The sequence below is a fragment of the Salvelinus sp. IW2-2015 genome, linkage group LG13, assembly GCF_002910315.2.
Source record: "Salvelinus sp. IW2-2015 linkage group LG13, ASM291031v2, whole genome shotgun sequence".
NCBI lineage: Eukaryota > Metazoa > Chordata > Actinopteri > Salmoniformes > Salmonidae > Salvelinus > Salvelinus sp. IW2-2015.
The window spans coordinates 48681224-48704089 of NC_036853.1; the positions used below are offsets into that span (position 1 = coordinate 48681224).

The 22866-nt window shown below is 44.3% G+C and overlaps 2 protein-coding genes across 2 annotated transcripts in view; both read left to right on the forward strand.

The window, feature by feature from the left end:
- LOC111971315 (uncharacterized) overlaps positions 1–22866 on the forward strand; it is a 244714-nt gene that overhangs the window by 20310 nt on the left and 201538 nt on the right. The window lies entirely within an intron of this gene.
- The window catches only part of LOC111971313 (uncharacterized), a 27232-nt gene continuing 8836 nt past the window's right edge, over positions 4471–22866 (forward strand). The window contains exons 1-5 of the mRNA XM_070446381.1: positions 4471–6881; positions 7221–7351; positions 11131–11310; positions 20532–20693; positions 21110–21224. Coding sequence (XP_070302482.1) covers positions 6599–6881; positions 7221–7351; positions 11131–11310; positions 20532–20693; positions 21110–21224 — 871 coding nt within the window. The 5' untranslated portion in view covers positions 4471–6598. The remainder of the gene's footprint in view (positions 6882–7220; positions 7352–11130; positions 11311–20531; positions 20694–21109; positions 21225–22866) is intronic.

A 22866-nucleotide genomic window follows, 5' to 3' on the forward strand; every position in this document is an offset into this window, starting at 1 on the left:
GAAAATGTAGTCTTTCAGAATTACAGAATAGCATACTCTGAGTTGTCCTCATGTTAGGTCCTGATTTGGCTATGCCAATTGGCAGTGGGCTACGGTATTGCATTTCGCAGAAAATATTTACTTAGAATTCCATGGCATTATTTTATAGTAACAAGAATACAATTGAACAAAGCTGAATAAAATAGAAAGGATATTTTCTCCAAACGATTTGAGGGAGTGCGCACATGCAMCTATTCTGTGTTGAGCTGTTAACAAATAAATAAGTACTCCTATATGCTTAATTTATATTTATTAATGTAGCTTTAGTTGTTCTACAAATGTTGGGCTATATGTTTTGATTTTTAATACATTGTAAGGCTGCATGATGCGACTAATGATGATGTGAAAAAAGTCACTTGAAAGGCATGAGCTCTGCTTTGTTTTTCTGCGCAGGCTYTACACACATTCACAATTTGACACGCACTTGAAAATGCCTAGAATTTTACGGTGGCATCTCCTTTGTGTGGCCGTAATGCACCCTAAAAAAATCCATGTATTTTGCGGCCTTTGGCGGTTATGCCCTTCTCCCTGAGTGCTGRGTGCTCCGAATCACCTCACTCTGGTGGCTCACCATCATGTGATCAGGTCTTTCTCACGTTTACAAGTGAAGACAGACACAACCGGGACGCAATAAGTAATTTGGCCACTTTAGTTGTGATAAACCTTATCAAAACATATAGGCCTAACGCCTCCCGAGCGGCGCAGTGGTCTAAGGCTAGAAGTTCTGGTTCGAGTCCAGGCTCTGTTGCAGCCGGCCGTAACCGGGAGACCCATGGGGCGGAGCACAATTGYCCCAGCGTCGTCCGGGTTAGGAGAGGGTTTGGCCAGCAGGGATGTCCTTGGCCCATCGCGCTCTAGCAACTTCTGTGGCGGGCTGGGCGCATGCACGCTGACACGGTCGCCAGGTGTACAGTGTTTCCTCCGACACATTGGTGTGGCTGGCTTCCGGGTTAAGTGGGCGTTGTGCAGTGCGCCTTGGTTGGGTTGGGTTTCGGAAGACGCACAGCTCTTGACCTTCACCTCTCCCGGGTCCGTACTGGAGTTGCAGCGATGGGACAAGACTGTAACTACCAACTGGATAACACAAAATTGGGGAGAAAAAGGGGTAAAAATAACATATAGGCCTATAGGCTAGGCTACAGGAGGTGTGTGACTATGATTTGAAAAAGTKGAAAAAGGGCATTGTTTCTTATGCTGGGCATCATTCACAAGTGATAATATATAATTCACAAGTCTGATGGGTGACAATATTAACCTATTCTTGATTTAATATTGTCTTTACATATACTAAATAATATGTGTGAAATTTGTTTTGATTTAGAATGGACATTTATCATGCACCTGTATCGAAACAGGGGCAGCAGGGAAAAATACATATCATCTATGCACTTAAATAGCGAATGGAGGACGCTTTTCCCGTGGTTAATTTTCATGCCAGCCAGGTAGGCTATACACCTGTTGTAAATCTAAGCAATGTGCTTAATATTAGGAAAGTTGAGAAATAAATATAATAGCCCTAGCCGGTAGAAAGCTGAGGGGATCCTCTTCTTTTTTGTAGAGGCCATCYCTCTATTTTCTTGCGCAATTACATAGCCTATAAAAATGTTGCTCAACATGAGCTCATGGGCTCTCATGAAGTGTTTGATTGCGCCCCCTRGGGCTCGTGCGGTGGAGATCTTCGTGGGCTATACTCCGCGTTGTCTCAGGGTAGTAAGTTGGTGGTCTGTTGATATCCCTCTAGTGGTGTGGGGGCTGTGCATTGGKAAAGTGGGTGGGGTTATATCCTGCATGGTTGGCCCTATCCAGGGGTATCGCCAGACGGGMCCACAGTGTCCCCCGACCCACCCCTGTCTCAGTCTCCAGTATCTATGCTGCAATAGTCTATGTGCCAGGGGGCTAGGGTCAGTCTGTCTTACCTGGTGTCCTGTGTGAATTTAAGTATGCTCCCTCTAATTCTCTCTCTCTCCCTCTTTCCCTCTCCTCTTGAAGGACCTGAGCCCTAGGATCATGCCTCAGGAATACTTGGCCTGATGACTCCTGGCTGTCCCCAGTCCACCTGGTCGTGCTGCTGCTCCAGTTTCAACTGTTCTGCCTGTGGCTAGGGAACCCTGACCTGTCCACCGGACGTGCTACCCTGTCTCGGACCTGCTGTTCTGCTGTCTCTCTCTCTTTCTCTTTACCGCACCTGCGGTCTCTGAATGCTCCGCTATGAAAAGGCAACTGACATCTACTCCTGAGGTACTGACCTGTTGCACCCTCTACAACCACTGTGATTATTATTTGATGGAGTGCTGCAGAAATGGTTGTCCTTCTGGAAGGTTCTCCCATCTCCACAGAGGAACTCTGGAGCTCTGTCAGAGTGACCATAGGGTTCTTGGTCACCACCCTGACCAAGGCCCGTCCAAGGCCCCACCACCCTGACCAAGGCCCCCCGATTGCTCAGTTTGGCCGGGCGGCCAGCTCTAGAAAGAGTCTTGGTGGTTCCAAACTTCTTCCATTTAAGAATTATGGAGGCCACTGTGTTCTTGGGGTATCTTCATTTCTGCAAAAAAAAAATTGGTACCCTTCCCCAGATCTGTGCCTCGATACAACCCTGTCTCTGAGCTGTACGGACAATTCCTTCGACTTCATGGTTTGGTTTTTGCTCTGACATGCATTGTCAAATGTGGGACCTTTATATAGACGTGTGTGCCTTTCCAAATCATGTCCAATCAATTGAATTTACCACAGGTGGACTCCAATCAAGTTGTAGAAACATCTCAAGGGTGATCAATGGAAACAGGATGCATCGGGCTCAATTTTGAGTCTCATAGCAAAGAGTCTGAATACTTATGTAAATAAGGTATCTGTTTTTATTTTGAATAAGTTGGCAAACATTTCTAAAAACCTGTTCACTTTGTCATTATGGGGTATTGTTTGAAGATTGAGGTAAAAATTGTATTTAATCAGTTTTAGAATAAGGCTGTAACTTAACAAAATGTGGAAAAAGGGAAGGGGTCTGAATACTTTCCCAATGCAATGTACACACACCATTATTTATTTATTATTTGTATATATTTATTTATATTTTTATATAAAGGGCCTTCCTCTAACACCGCCTGGTGTAGAGGTCCTGGATGACAGGCAGCTTAGCCCCAGTGATGTACTGGGCCGTACACACTACCCTCTGTAGTGCCTTGCAGTCGGAGGCCTAGCAGTTGCCGTACCAGGCAGTGATGAAACCACTCAGGATACTCTCGATGTTGCAGCTGTAGAACCTTTTGAGGATCTGAGGACACATGCCAAATCTTTTTAGTTTCCTGAGGGGGAATAGGCTTTGTCATGCCCTCTTCACGACTGTCTTGGTGTGTTTGGACCATTCTAGTTTGTTGGTGATGTGGACACCAAGGAACTTGAAGCTGTCAACCTGCTCCYCTGCAGCCCTGTCGATTAGAATGGGGGCGTGCTCAGTCCTCCTTTTCCTGTAGTCCACAATCATCRCCTTTGTCTTGATTATGTTGAGGGATAGGTTGTTATTCTGGCACCACCTGGCCAGGTCTTTGACCTCCCTATAGGCTGTCTCTTTGTTGTCGGTGATCAGGTTACCACTGTTGTGTCATCTGCAAACTTAATGATGGTGTTGGAGTTGTGCCTGGCCACGCAGTCGTGGGTGAACAGGGAGTACAGGAGTAGACTGAGCACYCACCCCTGAGGGGCTCCAGTGTTGAGGATCGGCTACGGAGAGCTACAGAGAGCGTGATCACACAGTAGTCCGGAACWGCTGATGCTCTCATGCATGCCTCAGTGTTGCTTGCCTCGAAGCGAGCATCGAAGTCATTTAGCTCGTCTGGTAGGCTCGTGTCAGTGGGCAGCTCGCCGCGAGGCTGTGCGTCCCTTTGTAGTCTGTAATAGTTTGCAAGCCCTACCACATAAGACGAGCATTGGAGCCGGTGTAGTAGGATTCAATCTTAGCCCTGTATTGGCGCTTTGCCTGTTTGATGGTTTGTCGGAGGGCATAGCAGGATTTCTTATAAGCGTTCMGGTTAGTGTCCKACACCTTGAAAGCGGCAGCTCTACCCTTTAGCTCAGTGCGAATGTTGCCTGTAATCCATGGCTTCTGGTTGGGGTATGTACGTACAGACACTGTGGGGATGACGTCCTCGATGCACTTATTGATAAAGCCAGTGACTGATGTGGTGTACTCCTCACTGCCATTGTATTTTTTACCCTCTGGTTGTGCATTTAACATGRTGATAGAAATMAGGTKAAACTGATTTAAGTTTCCCTGCATTAAATTCCCCGGCCACTAGGAGCGCCACCTCTGGGTGAGCYGTTTCCTGTTTGCTTATTTCCTTATACAGCTGACTGAGTGCAGTCTTAGTGCCAGCGTCTGTCTGTGGGGTAAATAATCAGCCACAAAAAGTATGGATGAAACTACTTCAGGCGAGCAAAATCTAGACTTCCTTAGATTTCGTGCACCAGCTGTTGTTTACAAATATGCACAGACCCCCGCCCTAACCGGAGTGTGCTGTTCTATCTTGCCGGTGCAGCGTATATCCCGCTAGCTGAATATCCATGTCATCATTSAGCCACGATTCCGTGAAACATAAGATGTTACAGTTTCTGATGTCCCGTTGGTAGGATATTCGTGATCGTACCTCGTCTAATTTATTGTCCAGTGATTACACGTTGGCAAGTAACGGCAGCTTTCTCACTCACCGTCTGCAGATCCTTACGAGGCACCCCGCTCTGTGTCCTCTGTACTTGCGTCTCTTTCTCTTGCTAATGACGGGGATGTTGGCCTTGTCAGGTGTTCGAAGTACATCCTGTGTATCCTGCTTGTTGAAGAAAAAATCTTAGTCTAATCCGAGGTGAGTGATCGCTGTCCTGATATCCAGAAGCTCTTTTTTGCCGTAAGATACGGTGGCAGAAACATTATGTACAAAATAAGTTACAAATAACGCAAAACCCCCCCCACCAACACCCAAAACAATGTCTAGAGGAGGGAGCTCAAAGACAAACCACCTGAGGGTGATGGCTCTTGCTCCTACCCCCTCTGGTGTCATTGGGTCACAATGTGGGAGGCCGAGCGTTAGGATGGACGGAGACAAGCCGTACGCCTGCCCCACTTGTGGCAAGCGCTTTTCTAAGGTGAACTATGTGAAGAGGCACCAGCCTSTTCACACKATGGAGAGGCCCTTCAAGTGTAAGCTATGTTACAAGAGCTTCTCCTTCCTGAGTGACCTTCAGACACAGGGATGTCCACAAAAGGGGAAAATTGTATTACTGTGGCTTGCATTTTAGCTGCACCTGCGATAACATTCTTTGAAGTGTCCTGGGGGAAGTGTTTTTTTTTTTCATTATTACTACGTCCCTCAGTTGAGCATCTGGATATGATCACATTCTCACATGATACAGACTTGTTGTTTGGTGTGCTGGCATGGCCAAAARACTGTCATGTTATTGAATTGTAACACTATATTTCCCCTCTGAATGTAGTTGTGCCTACGGCCTATTCATAAAYTACACCTTTTTTATAACACCTTTAGAACAAGTCAGGTCTGCTGAGAAGACATGTATCCGGTGTAAAGCATAGCAGGAGAATTTGCGACAAACCTTTTCTTGGAGATACTTCCTTAATTCCCAACTTGGAAGATAACCCATGTCTTCTAWACTTCCATGGCTAGTTGCAGGTGGTTCATTGGAATTTAGGAAACAGTTTTTAAATTAAATCAATTTGAAAACCCTGAGCAGTCGACAGATGGTGAACTCTCAGAAATTAAACCTGACAAAAGTGAAGATGCCAACCAATAATATCCTTTCTCTAAAGTAAAGCAGAGGCCAGGGATTAATAAAAGCAGTGGTAAAAAACAAAATGGCAAGAGTTGTGGAATAGGGACGGAAAGGGAAGAGACCTGTATAGGATCCAGGAAAACGTGAGGGCAGGGAGTTCCTCGGTTCGAGAGGGAAACGTAATCACAAGGCTGAGACTGGGACTCATGAGACTCAACAGCACTTTGAAATTAGTAGGGAAACATCCAACTGGGAAGTGTGATCACTGCCAGGAGGAGATTGAGACAGTGGGACAAATTATATTTCACTGCCATCTGTATTGGAGGGAAAGGGACTATTTGTTATTAGGAATATTGGTATTGAAGAGCCAAGTTTAATTGAATTGTTAGGAAACCCTTAAGGTGATATTGTATTTGAATTATGTATTCCATTTCCTTAGGGAGAAGGCCGGGTTTAATTGGGTAAAGTTAAACTTGAGACATTCCCTGTCTCTGTTCCACACTCCAGTCCAGTTGGTGGCGGTAAGGCATCACTAACAGTTGGTTGCCAACCGCCATTTAAGACCAGTGAAGAATAAGTGTAAACGGAAGTGACCATGACCAACTTCCATGTTAGCGTTTTTATTGTTGTTATTTAGACGTTTATTAACACATTGGAACTCAAAATATGACTCTTAACTGCACATTATAACATAATTATCCCAGGTAGTCTTTAAGTCGCGTTGGAGACGGGACTTGGTTGATATTTTATCAAGGTAACATTAGCTAGCTGCTAATGTTAGCTAACAATGGCTAACTGTATGGTTTTTCACACTCAAATAGCCTCCATTATGGAGGTGCTAGCGAATGCCGCCGTGGTAGAGGTCTGTAAACTRGTAGACGACGACTATGCAGTGTTTCGTTTGGAAATAACTCAAAGCCAGAAAGAAAACAGGGCATTACGGAGGAAACTACAGCTACTGGAACTGAAGGTGGCACGGGAGCGTGCAGAGAGGACAACGCCAGACCGCGTCCTCTCCAGTTTCCCCAGTAGTTTCAAGTCCCTCGACCGATACAGAGGAATGACAAGAGGTACATTTTACAGAAGGCCTGTCGCACTGTTCACATCTACACATGTGACTTTAGATGTGTTAACCAGAATTGGGTCTTAGTCAGTTTTTGGATAGAATGCCATTACTTAACTAACTTGCAGAATCAGTAACTAATCATGTACTTGATTTACTATGATTTACTCATTGAAAACAGTAAGATGCCTGGAACATAATCGATCTATATTAAGAAATTATGTGAAGTGTTACCTTACATTCTTGCCAAATCTAGACAGTGTCAAAACMGTCTATTGTACAATGTAGTGTTGAGCATTGACGGTACCTAACCTAACCATCTCTTTATCCCCAATCACTCTCTCAGGTGAAGGACATCTCACRGGAGGCTACAGGAGCTTTGTGAAGCCAGCYGGACACAATACATGGAGAGATGACCAACCAATCACTGTTGATGAGGAGAGTGGAACCGCAACCCAGCATGTTATCGTAATAGAGGTTAGATTACAGTACATATAATGGGCCCAGTTTATTTCAGAATGGCTCCCCTCAGTTATTTATTTGCTTACATACCGGGACGCTACCAGTATCGCGATACTCATTAGTATTTAAGTTATTTAGGAAAACAGCCTTAATTTTGGAAACAAACAATTAATTATGTTGTCATCCAGTCATATCTATTTATTTTTCTAACTATAGCAGACAATATTTTACATACAGCAGGTTTTTAAAGGACCAAAGAGTTTAGTCTGCTTGGTGTTTTAATTTTTCCCTTGGGGAAAATATTGCTTTACTGGTATCCTCACAGACCAGTGTTAAGGTAATGTACATTTAATTTGTGCATTGTGTAACAAAAAAAGTAATTTGAACACATACAAAATCGCATTCTAAAATACAGAATTTATATTTGACAACAAAATGGGAAAGTTGTTTTGACTTTGGCTGTGTTATTTATTGGAAACCGGCGCAATCGTCCAATGGAGAAACCACTCTGTCATTTCCTMTTTGCTAAAATTCTACACTGGTCATTCAATGTGGGGGGYAAAAGCACTGAGTAGTGTAGGGAATCATTGTACCATCCAGTTAAAATAACTTTTAAATAACAAAAAATATAGCTGTTTGAAGCTGGTGMACCAAAACCAAAAGGCTCAAGCTCAAGGAGTCTCCATCATGTTACATGGAAATGGGATGCGGGGGAGGGGAGAMATTTTGTTTTGAATGTAGCCTAGTGCTGTTGCAATTCATCTAGCTCCCACATGGGGGAGAGAAATTCATGTGTAGCACCTTTAATTTTGTCACCTATTTTATATTTTGTTTTAGTCTTCAAGAGGTGATGATATTAAAATCAAACAGTTATAACATTTATTTAACAATCCCTTAAATGGCACGCAGTTCTCAGTGGTTTTAGCGGAGCTGGGGGTCTCCTTGCCCCCCAGCAGGTAAATCGAATTCTCTGCACCTTTATTTTATTGATAATGACCTATTAATGTCTAGTTTTAGTTAATCATTTGAATCCTATTTTAGTCACTGTAGTTTTATTTTGTTTTAACAGTTCATACAAACCTCTAACTTAACTTACATCATGCACATAATAAACWCAGCAAAAAAAGAAACGTCCTCTCACTGTCAACTGCATTTATTTTCAGCAAACTTAACTTGTGTAAATATTTGTATGAACATAACAAGATTCAACAACTGAGACATAAACTGAACAAGTTCCACAGACATGTGACTAACAGAAATGGAATAATGTGTCCCTGAACAAAGGGGGGGTCAAAATCAAAAGTAAGTCAGTATCTGGTGTGGCTGCCAGCTGCATTAAGTACTGCAGTGCATCTCCTCCTCATGCACTGCACCAGATTTGCCAGTTCTTGCTGTGAGATGTTACCCCATTCTTCTACCAAGGCACCTGCAAGTTCCAGGACATTTCTGGGGGGAATGGACCTAGCCTTCACCCTCCAATCCAACAGGTCATAGACGTGCTCAATGGGATTGAGATCCGGGCTCTTTGCTGGCCATGGCAGAACACTGACATGCCTGTCTTGCAGGAAATCACGCACAGAACGAGCAGTATGGCTGGTGGCATTGTCATGCTGGAGGGTCATGTCAGGATGAGCCTGCAGGAAGGGTACCACATGAGGGAGGAGGATGTCTTCCCTGTAACGCACAGTGTTGAGATTGCCTGCAATGACAAGCTCAGTCCGATGATGCTGTGACACACCGCCCCAGACCATGACGGACCCTCCACCTCCAAATCGATCCCACTCCAGAGTACAGGCCTCGGTGTAACGCTCATTCCTTCGACGATAAACGCAAATCCGACCATCACCCCCTGTCTCTTATACACATCTAGATGTGTATAAGAGACAGGCAGGGACCCTGGGCATCTTTCTTTTGGTGTTTTTCAGAGTCACTAGAAAGGCCTCTTTAGTGTCCTAAGTTTTCATAACTGTGACCTTAATTGCCTACCGTCTGTAAGATGTTAGTGTCTTAACGACAGTTCCACAGGTGCATGTTCATTAACTGTTTATGGTTCATTGAACAAGCATGGGTGTTTAAACCCTTTACAATGAAGATCTGTGAAGTTATTTGGATTTTTACAAATTATCTTTGAAAGACATGGTCCTGAAAAAAGGGCCGTTTCTTTTTTTTGCTGAGTTTAGCTTCCACTCCCTTAGTCCTGTCTCTTATACACATCTAGATGTGTATAAGAGACAGGTCTTAGGCATCTCACAGTACYGACATTGCAATTTATTGCCCTGGCCACATCTGCAGTCCTCATGCCTCCATGCAGCATGCCTAAAGGCACGTTCACGCAGATGAGCAGGGACCCTGGGCATCTTTCTTTTGGTGTTTTTCAGAGTCACTAGAAAGGCATCTTTAGTGTCCTAAGTTTTCATAACTGTGACCTTAATTGCCTACCGTCTGTAAGATGTTAGTGTCTTAACGACAGTTCCACAGGTGCATGTTCATTAACTGTTTATGYTTCATTGAACAAGCATGGGTGTTTAAACCCTTTACAATGAAGATCTGTGAAGTTATTTCGATTTTTACAAATTATCTTTGAAAGACAGGGTCCTGAAAAAAGGTCAGTTTCTTTTTTTTTTGCTGAGTTTAGCTTCCACTCCCTTAGTCACAGCCATTTTAGTCACGTAAGTCAGTACGTTCTTTTCTATTAAATAATGAATATGTAGGCTACCTCTAACTTCCATCATGTACACATTCAGATAGCCTTGTACAACTARGTATACTATCCCCTTCTACACCGTAGCTGGCAACATTGATATTGTAGCAGATTGTAACCAATGCCAGCCATAATCAACCAATACTATACAGCCTTGGCTACAGGTTAAACAATTTATAGCTCTGATTTTCTCCCCATCATAACTGTCAAGGGGGTAAATAACAGTGCTTTCCTTAAAGCGGAGAATTGGAGCTTTCCAGAAATGCCAGAAGCATTACTGTACTCCTAATATTCAACAAATAGCATTTGTTTTTCCCCATAGGAAAAAAGCAACCGCAACTCACATTTGCGGACCGCGAGAGACCACAACAAACACAGATGAATGAATAACAGTGTACATGGGGAAAATAGAGCTTCTGATGAGATCAAAGTGAAATAGCCTACATGAAAGTAAGAGAGAGTGTTAACATTATTGTTTCTAGTTGAGGTTAGTTACAAGTGAAGTGTCCTYGCTTCGCATCAGTTCAAAAGATTGACGAGTGACTGAACAGGGCGKCTGGGAGCTGTGTGGGAGAGATCAGCTCAATCAGATCGCGCAACTGAAAGATGTCAATTCTTATAATGAGAGGATTGCATTAAATATTCTGCTTGCATGCTTATTGCTTATGATTGGACAAAACTGATGAAAAAGAGCATGTCAAATTAAATTAGCCTCATATGGAATTCTCGTCTGGTCACATTTTTGAAAAGTAATTGGTAATAGTTCGTTTTTTTCCAGGGCCTCTTGTCTCATTATGGCATAGTTTTAGTATTGTCACAGCCCTACTTACATGTACATCACAGGAGGTTGGTGGCACCTTAATTGGGGAGGACGGGCTCATGGTAATGGCTGTAGTGGAATATTATTGAACACGTGTTTGATGCCATTCCATTTGCTCCATTCCAGCCATTATTATGAGCCGTCCTCCCCTCTGTAGCCTCAACTGATGTACATCGTCATTTATTTGCCATAGGGGAGCTTGTGAGACATCCTTACGACATTGTTATCCATTTCTACTCATGTACCTGTAATAACCTCCTCTCTTCTTGTCAGTCTGCAGATACAGAGGCTGCAGGTCCTGGAGGATCGTCTCTGGTCAAGCAGGAGAGGACTGAAGGAGACGACCCACAACACAGCAGAGACATCCAGACTGGAGCAGCGGCTGGAGTGGCACCCCCTGTAGCTACGGACGACCTCGCCACCACGCCCCAGCCCCYACGCAGCATTACGGAGGTCAGTGGAACACCGAAGGCCGTCCTCAAGTCAGAGACAGACACCGAGACTTTAACTGTAACACAAAGGCTCTTACGCACAGGATCTGACCACAGATCAGACCCAGAGAGACTGGGACTGGGGCCACTGGGCTSTCCTCCTGCTTCAGGCTCAGAGTATTTACCGGTATTTCACCAGAGCCAGYGGARMGTTKATTCCCTTGGAGATGGTGATACGTTAGACACTGGTGGTGATGATCTGTCTTGTTCTTACACTACAGAGACGGAACCTGTCAACATGCCCTTGGGTTTAGAGACCCAGAKTGATCTGTCTAGAGGGGACTGGAACCAGTACAGTAGTAGTGTATACTCTGAAGGGTTCCTAGATAAGAAAGGGGAGGGTCTGGTTGTAGATGAGGTGACTGTGAAAGTGGAGGGTGACGTTCCTCCCACATGGAATGCAGATCACCTAGGAGACGMACACTCACAGGGCAGAGATTTCTTAGACTACAGGGAAAGCTTCGAGACAAATCCAAATGTTGCGACCCACTCCCCTTTACACATGTTCAGGGATCGCAACCCAGTGTCCACGTCGATGGGGCCTTCCGATTCACATGGCCGCATCCTTTTCGATCAGGTATTGAACTCAAACGACAGGGCTAGAGCCCAGGCTCAGGGAGGAGGAGCCTCATCAGGTAGTAGTAAAGAGAAACGGTTCCTCTGCATGTTCTGTAACAAAGGCTTCAGCTGCCCCCAGAAGGTGGAGATCCACCAGAGGGTCCACACAGGGGAGAAGCCCTTCAGCTGTACACAGTGTCACATGCGCTTTGCGGAGGCTGGCACCCTAAAGAGGCACCAGAGGGTCCACACAGGGGAAAAACCCTTCAGCTGCCCCCAGTGTGAGAAGAGGTTCTCCCACCAGCACCATCTGAAGAGGCACTTGAAGGTCCACACGGGAGAGAGGCCGTTCGCCTGTACGGACTGCGGGAAGATGTTCTCAGAGAGGAGCTACCTCAGGATACACCAGCAGAAAAACCATTCCACTCTATAACATAGAAAGTAACTATTCGATAGCTTCTGACGTTTAGATCAAATCTTGCATTAAAGACAATTAATTTTAATTGTCAGCAGAATGGATCCATAGATGCATTTGGAATAACAAGAGTAACAGATTTCAGTGTTAAATATTCCTGGGTAGAATATTGCATCCAGACATTGTGTGATYTATAAGGCATATATAAGCCTAAGAAGTCTGTTATATATTGTGTTTGTACTATGTAGGCTACAGTGCTTTCAAAGTACTCAGACCCCTTTACTTTTTCCACATTTTGTTGCCTTATTCTAAAATGGGTTAAAAAATCCTCAATCACCACACAGTACCCCATAACGACAACAGGTTTTTAGAAATTTTTGCAAATSTATTAAAAATAAAGAACAGAAATACCTTATTTTACTTAAGTATTCAGACCRTTTGCTATGAGACTTGAAATTGAGCTCAGGTGCATCGTGTTTCCATTGATCATCCTTGACGTTCCTACAATTTAATTGGAGTCTACCTGTGGTAAATTCAATTGATTGGACATGATTTGGAAAGGCACACCCGTCTATGTAAGGTCCCACAGTTGACAGTGTATGTCAGAGCAAAAACCAAGCCACGAGTTCGAAGGAATTGTCCGTAGAGCTCCGAGACAGCATGGTGTCGAGGTACAGATCTGTGGAAGGGTATCAAAAAATGTCTGCAGCGTTGAAGGTTCCCAAGAACACAGTGGCCTCCATCATTCTTAAATGGAAGAAGTTTGGAACCACCTCGACTCTTCCTAGAGCAATTGGGGAAGTGGGAGGTGACTCAGGGAGGTGACCAAGAATCCGATGGTCACTCTGCCAGAGCTCTAGAGTTCTTGTGTGGAGATGTAATGAAATCAAGATTGAACTCTTTGGCCTGAATGCCAAGCGTCACGTCTGGAGGGAACCTGGCACCATCCCTACGGTGAAGCATGATGGTGGCAGCATCATGCTGTTGGGATGTTTTTCAGCGGCAGGGACTGGGAGACTAGTAAGGCTTGAGGGAAAGATGAACAGAGCAGAGTACAAAGAGATTCTTGATGAAAACCTGCTCCAGGGCGCTCAGACTGGGGCGAAGGTTCACCTTCCAACAGGACAACGACCATAAGCATACAGCCAAGACAAAGCAGAGGTGGCTTCGGGACAAGTCTCTGAATGTCCTTGAGTGGTCCAACCAGAGGCCGGACTTGAACCCGATCAAACATCTCTGGAGAGACCTGAAAATAGCTGTGCAGCGACGCTTCCCATCCAACCTGACAGCGCTTGAGGGTATGCAAAGAATGGGAGAAACTCCCCAAATACAGGTGTGCCAAGCTTGTAGCGTCATACCAAAGTAGACTTGGATGTAATTGCTGCCAAAGGTGCTCAGCAAAAATGTTAACTATTTTTGCTTTGTCATTATGGGGTATTGTGTGTAGATTGAGGGGAAAATACAATTGAATACATTTTAGAATAAGGCTGTAACGTAACAATGTGGATAAAGTCAAGGGGTCTGAATACTTTACGAAGGCATTGTATATGATGTTCACAAATGCCTATTTCATTACCTCCATTCAACTAAAGTTTTTTTTCCTTAAGACACTTTTAATGAGAAAGGGAATGCAGTGTATCATGGAGATTTGTAGTTGAGACCTGTATATGTGTGGGTTACATATGGCGTATTTAAAACTTGTTTATGTTTAATAAACACAAAATGTAACTTTTCATTCTAAGCCCTTGTTCAAACACCCATCACCCACCGAACAAAAAATGTCACTGTCTTTGGAAGAGCGGGGATAAAGTGCCGTCTGAAACCATCAAGTACGCCTCATCTAAATGTTGCCGATAGTTCAGCAGCCTCTGCCACTCTTTTGGCGTGGTGCAGGTGAAGCATGCCTCTGTTTCATGCAGAGGGCGCCAGAGTGCAGTTCTTCCACATGGGATAAATGGTATTGCATGATAAGATATGTTATTTACATGCTATTGAAGGTTGCTTRACAACCACAACGGAAGCACAATCATGCACAGGAGGTTGGTGGCACCTTWATTGGGGAGGACGGGCTTGTGGTAATGGCTGGAGCGGAATCAGTGGAATGGTATCAAATACATGTGGTTGATGCCATTCCATTTGCTCCGTTCCAGCCTCCTGTGCAATCATGGTCTCGGATCTGCAGGTGGAGGACTTGTGTGAGAGGTCACTGTTAAGCCTGAATTTGACCCAAAACCAACAAGGAAATTTACTGCAGTGTTGAGAGCAGTTGTATGAAACCAATCGGTACATCAAGCAAAGCTCTTAACCGTGTCAGCCTGTTCTTAATTTCTATTCAGTTCAACTCGCCATAAGTTTGGCGTCTGAACTGTGAGTAAGACATTTTTCTCATTGAGCCTCTCTTTAGTATACATCTCACCCTATTCTGCATGAACACGACAGTGTGTTATAATCAATATACACTTACTAAATGAGAATGTTGCCAGGGGGGGATGGCCGCCGTTTGACGGGCTCCTGACCAATTGTGCATTGTTTAACTTTTTTTGTACGTAATGTTTCCGRTATCGTTTCCTATGACCGAAAAMAGCTTATTTTACCTCAGAACAGCAATTACTCAGCTCGATCTGGACAATAATTTTTCTTTAAGGAGTCAGACACGAAGGATATACTGTTCTTCCTGGACCAGGCCAAAATCCCCGTCATTCGTAATTAGAGAGGTTCCAGGGGTTGGCGAGCCAGATGCCTGGTGAGACTGGTTCAACGAGTGGATAATCCGCCTTTAATCTACTTGCGATCGTGCAATCACTGGAGAATAAACTGGATGAGCCCCGTTCGAGACTATCAACAGGACATTAAAAACTATAATATCCTATGTTTCACAGAGTCGTAGCTGAATAAGGACATGGATAATATACAGTTAGCTGGATTTTCTGTGCATCGGCAAGACAGAACAGCAGCTTCCGGTAAGACCAGGGGGGTGGTCTGTGTCTCTTTATAAATAAAGAGAATTGCACACTTACATATATATATATACACACACACACACACACAACCACACAAGTGGACATTCCTGCAGTCACCATGCCAATTGCATGCTCCCTCAAAACTTGAGACATATGTGGCATTGTGTTGTGGAACAAACTGCACATTTTAGTGGCCTTTTGTCCCCAGCACAAGGTGCACCTGTGTAATTATGCTGTTTAATCGGCTTCTTGATATGCCACACCTGTCAGGTGAATGGATTGGCAAAGGAGAAATGAATACTAACAGGGATTTGTGCACAAKATTTAAGAGAAATAAGCTGTTTGTGCATATGGAACATTTCTAGGATATTTTATTTRAGCTCATGAAACATAGGACCAACACTTTACATGTTGTGTTTATATTTTTGTTCAGTGTATATATTCTTCGTAGCTGTCTATTTACAACCACAAACCGCTACTGGCACTAAGACCGCACTCAACAAGCTGTATACGGCCATAAGCAAACAAGAAAATGCTGATCAAGAGGCGGCGCTCCTAGTGGCCGGGGACTTTAATGCAGGAAAACTGATCTGTTTGACCTCATTTCTTCGAGCATGTCACGTGCAACTAGGGGGGGGGGGGGAAACTCAGCTACTCCACACACAGAGACATGTACAAGCTCTCCCTCACCATCCATTTAGCAAATCTCACCAGAACTATCCTACTGATTCCTGCTTACAAGCAAAAACTCATCGGAAGTGGTCCGATGAAGCGGATACTGAGCTACAGGACTGTTTCGCTAGCACAGACTGGAAGATTTTCTGGGATTTCTCCGATGGCATTGAGTATACCACATCAGCCACCGGCTTCATTAGTAAGTGCATCGACGATATCGTCCCCAGTGACCGTATGTACAGATCCTAACCAGAAGCCATGGATTACAGGCAACATCAACACTGAGCTAAAGGCTAGAGCTGCTGCTTTCATMGYGCGGGACACTAATCTGGACGCTTATAAGAAATCCCACTACGCCCTACGACGAACCATCAAACAGGCAAAGTGTCAAGACAGGACTAAGAGAATCCTAATACACCGGCTCTGACGCTCGTCGGCTTGCAAACTATCAGGGATTACAAAGTGAAACCCAGCCACGAGCTGCCCWGTGACGCGAGCCTACCAGACGAGCTAAATGCCTTCTATGCTCACTTCGAGGCAAGCAATACTGAACCATGCAATGAACTAGCTGTTCCAGGTGACAGGTTTGATCACACTCTCCGTAGCCGATGTAAGACCTTTAAACACGTTAACATTCAACTTTACCACCTAGACAAAAGTAACACCTATGTGAGAATGCTGGTCATTGACTACAGCTCAGTGTTCAACACTAGTGCTCTCCAAGCTCATCACTAACCTAAGGACCCTGGGACTGAACGTGGTCCTGGGGGCAACAACACATCRGCCATGCTGACCCTCAACCCAGGGGCCCCTCAAGGGTGCGTGCTTAGTGCTCTCCTGTACTCCCTGTTCACCCACGACTGCGTGGCCACGCACGACTACAACACCATCGTAGGCCTGATCACAGATGACGATTAAACAGCATATAGCAGTGTTACTCACKATTTTTTGTAAGGGGGACACTTTGGGTTGATACAATCATTCAGAGAGCCGCACAGATCTTTAATTTGTACTTTTTCTAACAATATCAATTGAGAGCAAATTCAGAGCAATAGAACACATGCAATTGATTTGATGTACAGCACAAATATATACATACACACATCAAATAGGCTACATCACATGTATATGACCCATATTAAGGGTTACCTCAGTAGTTGGATGAGTGAACATATCCCTTCTGCTCCTTGACTGAATTAATTCTAAATGTATAGTCTGTTGCTATCCTTGTGAGGCAATACAGGTGTGCATTGGTCAGTCTGTTTCTCTGTGTTTGTTTCACAATATTCTTTGTTGAAAATGTTGCTTCACATGAATAAGTGCTGACAAAAAATMTCACCTTTTGCACACACTAATTCAGAAGTGGATACTCTGCCTGACKCAAGGCTCCAGAAATAGGTAACACCTGATCTTAGTTCACCTTCCAATGTGTCATTTGCCTGCAGCTCCACTATCTCACTCTCTATTCTAGCACGGTCAGGACAGAGGGCTGTGATGACTGGGGTCAGAGATGACACTGGCACATGAAAGGGGTTCTCAATGAAGTTGAAAAACTCCTTGTACTCCATGATATCCTGAATCTTGACTCAAACTCCAACTTCAGCTCTTCCAACACACGCACAAATGCATCATAGCTAAAATGTTGCAGTATGTCTGGGTTGGATGTGGTCACTGCTCTGAGTTTTGGGAAATTAAACTGTCAGGTTTGAACAGTGTGGTGATTTTTATTTTGAAATGCTTTGACCACACACAGCATTTTGCCAGAAGTTTTAGCTTTCGCTTGGAGCTGGGGATTCAGTGTTCAGGTGGCAGGTGATGTCAGTTAAAAAAGACAGCTTTAATATCCACTGTGGATCATCCAGCTCTGGCTCCTCTCTCTCCTTGCTTGCAACAAATTCACGGATTTGAGGGAAGAGAGAGAGAAATCTTTCCAAAACTCTGCCACGAGACCGCCATCTCGCCTCACTGTGAAATATCAAGTCGCCTTATTCTGTCTGGTATTATTCCAGCAACTCGTGGAATTGCTGGTGTTTCAGTGCCCTCGCAATAATAATGTTCACCACGCGCACAACTTGCTGCATCACATTCTGTAAGTCACAGTCTTTGAGTTTAGCCACAAGTGCTTCACGATGAATGATACAATGAAACGTAACAAATTCGGGAATATCCTCGGTATTTCTCATCGGGCCTGAGTCCCTTCTCCTTCCCTCGCATGTTTGGGGCGCCGTCATTGCACACAGATGCCAGATTTGACCAGTAATATTATCAGCAAAAAAATTAACAAGGGCTTTCAGAATATCCTCTCCTTGTGTTTGTCCCAGAAGTTCCTCTCTGAAAGACTCGTTGTGAGGGAAGCAGACCCAAATACACAATTGGGCAATGCCACTTACATCCGTGCTTTCGTCAAGAGCAATACTAAAACATGACGCCACTGATATGTCAGTAATCAGTTGCATACCGATGTCTTCTATGCATCTTGTCATGGTCGAGTCAGAGTTGCAGTCCCTTAATTTGCTTTAAAATAGCTCCCTTGTTTGTGAAATCAGCATACAATATTTCGGCTGAAGCCAAAAAACATTTAGAAATTTTCTCTGCAACAGTGCTAGATCTGTCGATCATTTACTATTTTGTTGTTTCTGAGGTTGCTTTGTGGCGAATATGTTTTGTCAAAGTGTGACTGGAAATGTCACTCAAATTGCTCATTTAAAACAATTGACTGCCTTTTGGCAAAGAAGACAAAGTGAGCTAGTTCCATCATGCAGTACAAAAAAATACTTGTCTGTCCATTTCTCTTGGAACTTTGTTTTTCTTGAATCGACCGTATCCTTCTCTAAYCCACCGGAGCCACGTTAGCTAGCTGCATTTCCCAGCCGCAATCTTCCCGATATTCCTGGTTCTCCAGTGGTTGTTCATTCAATAGTTGTCACATTATTCTCCAGCTCTTCCTCCTCATTTTCATTGTCAATAGATTTACGTTTCTTTTACAATAAGTCGATCCATGTCAACCAGACTGCAAAATTAGCTAGTAGCAAACTAATGTGTCGGTTGCTGTAGTGAGCAGTTGCCTTCTATTTCGGCCTTTCTGTTCAACAGCTGCGCTATACTGCCATCCAGGGAACAATATATATACACTGCTCAAAAAAATAAAGGGAACACTTAAACAACACAATGTAACTCCAAGTCAATCACACTTCTGTGATGAGATCCTCAGACCCCTTGTGAGACCATATGCTGGTGCGGTTGGCCCTGGGTTCCTCCTAATGCAAGACAATGCTAGACCTCATGTGGCTGGAGTGTGTCAGCAGTTCCTGCAAGAGGAAGGCATTGATCTATGGACCGCCCGTTCCCCAGACCTGAATCCAATTGAGCACACTGGGACATCATGTCTCGCTCCATCCACCAACGCCACGTTGCACCACAGACTGTCCAGGAGTTGGCGGATGCTTTAGTCCAGGTCTGGGAGAGACGATACCTCATCAGGAGCATGCCCAGGCGTTGTAGGGAGGTCATACAGGCACGTGGAGGCCACACACACTACTGAGCCTCATTTTGACTTGTTTTAAGGACATTACATAAAGTTGGATCAGCCTGTAGTGTGGTTTTCCACTTTAATTTTGAGTGTGACTCCAAATCCAGACCTTCCATGGGTTGATACATTTGATTTCCATTGATATTTTTGTGTGATTTTGTTGTCAGCACATTCAACTATGTAAAGAAAAAAGTATTTAATAAGAATATTTCATTCATTCAGATCTAGGATGTGTTTATTTTATGTTCCCTTTATTTTTTTGAGCAGTGTATATTCAATGAAGTGATTCAGGCCTGCATTAAACACATTGAATTGAAATTGTATCAATGTTATGTATTATGAATGGAAAATCACCGCAACCTGCAAATTAAGGGGACTGCGCAATGAGTACCACGCCTATAGGGAGGAGGTCAGAGACCTGACAGTGTGGTGCCAGGACAACAACTTCTCCCTCAATGTGAGCAAGACAAATGAGCTGATCGTGGACTACAGGAAAAGGAGAGCCGAGCACACCCCCATTCATATTAACAGGGCTGTAGTAGAGAAGGTTGAAAGCTTGAAGTTCCTTGGTGTCCACATCACTAAGGACCTATCATGGTCCAAACACACTAACACAGTTGTGAGGAAGGCACGACCACGCCTATTTCCCCTCAGGAGACTGAAAAGATTTTGAATGGGTCCTCAGATCCTCAAAAAGTTATGCAGCTGCACCATCGAGCGCATCCTGACTGGTTGCATCACCGCTTGGTATGGCAACTGCTCGGCAGCAAGACCGCAAGGTGCTACAGAGGGTAGTGCGTACAGCCCAGTACATCACTGGYGGCGAGCTCCCTGCCATCCAGGACCTCTATACCAGGCGGTCTAAGAGGAAGGRCACCCAAGTCAGACTGTTCTCTCTGCTACCTCACGACAAGTGATACAGGAGAGCRAAGTCTGGGACCAAAAGGCTACCCAGACTATTTGCATTGACCCCCTTGTTTTATTCTTATCTATTCTTATTTTTTCAAGTGTATGTCTGTGTAATCTGTATCACCTCTCTCTTCCAGGAGGAGGGTCCAGAAGTGCTTCTGGTGAAGGAGGAGGGGTGTGATGAGGGTCTGGGYAACCCTGAGGGGACCATGGTCATGGAGGACAACCAGACTACACCACCTCCTGAACCCACAGAGGAACCAGCTGAGCAGCACAGGACCACACACAGTCTCAATGAGGTGAGCCCACTGAACTACTGTTTGAATGGTACTAGGTCAGTGTCTCAGAGGAGTGTTGATCTYAGATCAGTTTTMCCTTGTAGATCATAATTAATAAGATTATATGGACAGATCCTTTATTCAACTAGGCAAGTCAGTTAAGAACAAATTCTTATTTACAATGACGGCCAAACCCGGACGACCCTGGGCCAATTATGCGCRGCCCTCCTGATCACAGCCGGTTTTGATACAGCCAACCAGGGTCTGTAGTGATACCTCTAGCACTGCGATGCAGTGKCTAAGACCYTTGCGCCACCCTAGATTGGCACTCCTACTATGAGACACTTTCTGGATACCGGCCCTGGTCTTGACATGCCTTTGAAAGATCCAATTCCAACCCAAATAGTGTCAACTAAACCCAACCTTATTTCTTGCAGTCAGTAAACAACATGGAGGATGGGAAGCCTGATCTGCTGCTGGTGAAAGAGGAGACAATAGAAGACGGACAAGAGAGRATTGATCTGCTGAGTGGACTAACGATGGGGGAGCAAGGTATGGGCGACATACTTTTGTGTATATATAGTGTATGTGGACAGCCCTCCAAATTTGTGGATTTGGCTATTTCAACCACACCCGTTGCTGACCTAAGATCACCAGGCGCAATGCCAAGCGTCGGCTGGAGTGGTGTAAAGCTCGCCACCATTGGATTATGKATAGTGCCAAGTGTAACGTTTGGTGGAGGAGTAATAATGGTCTGGGGGTYTTTTTCATGGTTCGGGCTAGGCCTATTAGTTCCAGAGAAGGGAAATCGTAACGCTACAGCATACAATGACATTCTAAACGATTCTGAGCTTCCAACGTTGTGYCAACAGTTTGGGGAAGGTCATTTCCTGTTTCAGCATGACAATGCCCCGTGCACAAAGCGAYGTTCATACAGAAATGGTTCCTCGATCGTGTGGAAGAACTTGACTGGCCTGCACATACAGTTGAAGTCGGAAGTTTACATTGGTTGGAGTCAAACTTATAGTTTTGATAAGTCGGTTAGGACATCTACTTTGTGCATGACACAAGTAATTTTCCCCAAAAGAGAGAGATTAACTGATCAGGTTTGTAGCCCCTTGCTCACACAACGCTTTCTCAGTTCTGCCTACAAATTTTCTATAGGATTGAGGTCAGGGCTTTGTGATGGCCACTCCAATACCTTGCCTGTTCCTTAAGCCATTTTGCACAACTTTGGAAGTATGCTTGGGGTCATTGTCCATTTGGAAGACCAAGCTTTCTTCCTGACTGATTCTTGAGATGTTGCTTCAATATATCCACATAATTTTCCTACCTCGTGATGCCATCTATTTTGTGAAGTGCACCAGCCCCCTCTGCAGCAAGCACCCTCACAACATGATGCTCCCACCCCCGTGTTTCACGGTTGGGATGGTGTTCTTCGGCTTGCAAGCCTCCCTCTATTTCCTCCAAACACTAACGATGGTCATTATGGCCAAACAGTTCTATTTTTGTTCACTCAGCAGAGGACATTTCTCCAAAAAGTACGATCTTTGTCCCATGTGCAGTTGCAAACCGTAGTCTGGCTTTTTATGGTGGTTTTGGAGCAGTGCCTTCTTCCTTGCTGAGCGGCCTTTCGATAGGTTATGTCGATATAGGACTCGTTTTACTGTGGCTATAAGATATTTGTTACCTGTTTCTCCAGCATCTTCACAAGGTCCTTTGCTGTTGTTCTGGGAGTGATGTTACACTTTCGCACCAAAGTACAGTTCATTTTAGGAGACAGAACGCGTCTCTTCCTGAGCTGTATGACAGCTGCGTGGTCCCATGGTGTTTATACTTGCGTACTATTGTATGTAAGATGAACGTGGTACATTCAGGCAATTTGAAATTGCTCCAAGGATAAACAAAGACTTGTAAGAGGTCTACAATTTTTTTCTGAAGTCTTGGCTGATTTCTTTTGATGTACCCATGATGTCAAAGCAAAGAGGCACTGAGTTTGAAGGTAGGCCTTGAAATACATCCACAGGTACACATCCAATTGACTCAATCAGAAGCTTCTAAAGCCATGACAACATTTTCTGGAATTTCCAAGCTGTTTAAAGGCACAGTCAACTTAGTGTATGTAAACTTCTGACCCACTGGAATTGTGATAGTGAATTATAAGTGAAATCATTTGTCTGTAAACAATTGTTGA